Here is a 3861-nt window from a genome sequence, read left to right on the forward strand (position 1 = left end):
ACAGTCCTGGTGTTATTCAGGACATGGGGCTGCCCCCTCGCCATAATCCCCAACATCTAGACATTGGCAGGAACCCCTCACATCAGACAAGCAGAGTCTGCACATTGATTGTCACTGTGTGCCAGCATTTGAGCCACAGCTGCTGAGGCGAGGTCAGAGTCCTCTGAGGTTCAAAATGATATAAAACTGAGTGTGGGAAGAGCAGTTTCCTGTTCTGATTCCATCCTACAAAGGAAAGAATCACCCAGCCCAGTTTGTTGGAGGACAGTGGGTCTCCATGAACGTTTTTGAATCAGTAAGATGAATAACTGGGTGTTTAATGGGACTCAGGAGACAGCTGTATCAATGGCACTGCTCAGGAGTGTCCCTTGGAATGAGGGAACGGGGCCCAGAGACAGGCATGGTGGTACAGAAAGGCTGTCTGTACTCTGAGAGCCACTAAGATGGGAAGCCACTTTGTATCCTCAGAGCACAGCTCAGGCTTGTACACAGAGAGGGCTCAGCACAACCTCATGAATTAAGTAAATATGAGGAAATGTCCTCTTACAGGCCACTCCAGCTCATCTGGAAGGAGGTCAGAGCAACTCGTGAACCTTTGCACAGTGGACAGCATGTCACCAACAGGCTCCTGCAGCCTGTGGAACATCCAATGGCACTAGTGAGATCTGCTGCCTCTCGCTGCCTCCACCACCATCCTCGCTACATCTGTCCCCACTCATGGTGTCACCAGTCCACAGAAATGCAAGTCTCTCAGTTGTATCTTGCGGGGGGTTCGTGCTGGTGGGATTTGGGGGAGGTGCAGAGATCCAGGCCCTGCTCTTTGCTGTCTTTCTGGCCTTGTACATTGTGACCGTCCTGGGCAACCTCACAATGATCATAGTCATCACCCTGGATCCTCATCTACACTCCCCCATGTACTTCTTCCTCAAGAACCTGTCCTTTGTTGACCTCTGCCTCTCTTCTATTATTGTGCCCAATGCCCTGGCCAACATCTTCTCCTCTTCCAAGGCCATCAGCTTTGCAGGATGTGCCACTCAGTTCTTCTTTTTCTCCTTGTTGGCTGCCACTGAGGCTGTCCTCTTAGCTGTGATGGCCTATGACCGTTTCATGGCCATCTGTAATCCCCTGAGGTACCCTGTTACCATGTGCTCTATGACCTGTACCCGTCTGGTTCTGGGTACCTTCTGTGTGGGCTGCCTGAACTCCATCGTGCAAACCAGCCTCACATTCCAGCTTCCCTTTTGCAGTTCCAACCGCATCGACTACTACTTTTGTGATGTGCCCCCACTGCTCCGGCTGGCTTGTGCAGACACAGCTCTCAACGAGCTTGTCATGTTTGGCATCTGTGGGTTCATTATTGTCTGTGCTGTTCTTGTGGTCATCATCTCCTATGGCTACATCACAGTGACCATCCTCAGAATGCACTCAGCATCAGGGCGACACAAAGTCTTCTCTACCTGTGGCTCCCACATGACAGCTGTGTGCTTGTTTTATGGAACTGGCTTTGTTATATATGGCCAGCCAGGAGGTGTGACATCCATGGAGCAGGGCAAGATGGTGTCCATCTTCTATACCCTGGTCATCCCCATGTTCAACCCCCTCATCTACAGTCTGCGCAACAAGGATGTAAAGGATGCCCTGAGGAGACTGGGTCAGAGACACAGTCTGGTGAAGGAGAGTAGCTGGTGTCATCATCAGAAACTATGCTAGGATCATAGAAGAAAAACGTCCTTGGGAGATAGAGTATCTTATTTTGCTTTTATGTCTACCTATCCTGTTTTCTTTGTCCTCTTGTTTCCTACCTTCTACCTTCCTGGCTTCTTTTCTTCATTCATTCATATATTCATCCACCCATTAATCCACCAACACACCCACCTGTTCACTGTCTACCCTGGCTTTCTTGAATGTATATTATTGGGCAAGCATTTACAGAATATGAATAAGTCACATTCTTTGCCACCAAATGGCCCAAAGTTGGAAGAATCCTGAATCCCTTTAGTTTGACAGAGGACAAAACACTATAACAGGAACTAGATTTGGGGACCATTGTCAACATCTCCCAGTGAAGCTACATAGCTGCAGATTTCTCTGTGGCACTTTCCTTTTCTTTCATCACTGAATCTAATGTCAGTGTGATAGGAATTTTAGGAACTTCCCTCTGAGCATCTAAGACTGTGGCCCTTGGAAGCTGTGTGTTGGCCCATCCTTACTTTGATCTAGTATGAGGATGGGCTGAAAGGATAGCTCTGCAGACTTCCTCCTCAGCTTTACAATATTGCTGTTTCCTCCTCCTTCCTCTGCTCCTGAAGCTGCTCTCCTCATAGGGTATCACAGTGTACTGCTGGAGTCATGAGAATCTACCGACATGCAATTGGCTCCCAGCATATCCCTTCAACCTCCAGCCACCGGTTAGAGAAGAAGTCGTAGTTATATTCACAGTTCAGGGAACCATTAAAATCTGGCCTGGCAGCTTGTGATGATATCAAGGTGTTGTTCAACCTCCAAATAAGGATGAAGCCTTGGTGGACTCCACTTCACAATAGCCTGCTGTGCTCTGCACATAGGACTTCTCTTTGTCCCTCCCTGCCCTGTGTGTCTGATGCCAGCCCTCAGTTCCATGCTGCTCTTGCCTAGGAGACCTTCAGGGATGGAACTGACCTCTAAACAGGGCTGAAGGCTTCCTCCAAGTTTCCCTCTCTTGTCATGATATATTTTGTATCCTAATAAAATTTGCCTGAAGACCAAAGAACAGAACAAGCCACTAGATTAAACATAGAGGCCAGACAGTGGTGGCACATACCTTTAATCCTAGCACTCGGGAGGCAGAGATCCATTTGGATCTCTGTGAGTTCAAAGCTATCCTGGACTATATGAGATTGACTCAGTATAGAAGAGAAACAAAGCTAGGCAGTGGTGGCACACACCTTCAATCCTAATATTTGGGAGTCATGTGCTTTTAATCCCAGCACTTGAGATCTCACACCTTTAATCCCAGTGTTTGGGAAGCACACACGCCATTAATCCCAGCACTAGGAAGGAAATGATGGCTGAGTGGAGAAAGGTATATAAGGCATGAGGAGACATTAACTAAAGGCTTTTTGGCTGGAGAGCTTCAGAGACATTTAGTCAGAGGATTTGTGGAGTTGGTGGGGTGAGAAATGGCAGTGGCTTGTTCCTTTGTCTCTCTCATCTTTCCGCGTTTACCCCAATATCTGTTTCTGGGATTTTATTTATAAAAAAGACCTCTTAGAATTCGTGTTACATCTGGTATCCAACTTTTGGGGCATGGATTAATGAAAAAGCCACTTTCCAGAGCTACACATGGCCAGGGTCCCTACCCTGCAGGCTAAGTTTTTGTTTCAGCCTCTCGGCAGCAAACTCCATAGTTTTTTGGGGGCTCCCCAAACCACAGGAGTCAGCAGCTTTCACACACTTCCTCTGTGCAGACAGCTGGATCTTTCGCTTCTTTCCTCTCCTGGTGGGTTTTGGCTTTCCTTGGGCCCCCTCCTCAGGCTGCTGCCACACCATCACCTGAATCATCATTATCAGTGGATTTGGTGAGTCAATTAAGATTTCTTAAAGAGAGGAATTAGTTAAAAGGAAGTTTTTTTCCCACATTAAAAAATGGCAAACATTGTTACAATAGAGGGAACTTGGTCTCTGATAATACGACTGATGGTCTGAAAATGGAGCAATTAAATAAGAGGATAATTAATGTTGATGGGATTTATGTAATATCAATTATAAATATTATTTGTTTGATCATTTGTTTTACCATTTAAAAAGTTGGTTAATATGAGTGCCAGGATAAAAGTTTTAGAAAAACTTGTTCAAACTTATCATAGAGATATTTAGACCAAG

At 46.4% G+C, this 3861-nt stretch overlaps 1 protein-coding gene across 1 annotated transcript; it reads left to right on the forward strand.

Annotated features, from left to right (window-relative positions):
• The first annotated feature begins 717 nt into the window (after positions 1 to 717).
• LOC102921317 (olfactory receptor 9S13-like) lies at positions 718 to 1710 on the forward strand. The gene has a single exon (XM_006997345.1). It carries the CDS (start codon positions 718 to 720, stop codon positions 1708 to 1710), a length of 993 nt encoding a protein of 330 aa, XP_006997407.1.
• Positions 1711 to 3861: the final 2151 nt, after the last annotated feature.

This window comes from Peromyscus maniculatus, chromosome 13 (genome assembly GCF_049852395.1).
Source record: "Peromyscus maniculatus bairdii isolate BWxNUB_F1_BW_parent chromosome 13, HU_Pman_BW_mat_3.1, whole genome shotgun sequence".
In the NCBI taxonomy this organism is placed as follows: Eukaryota; Metazoa; Chordata; class Mammalia; order Rodentia; family Cricetidae; genus Peromyscus; species Peromyscus maniculatus.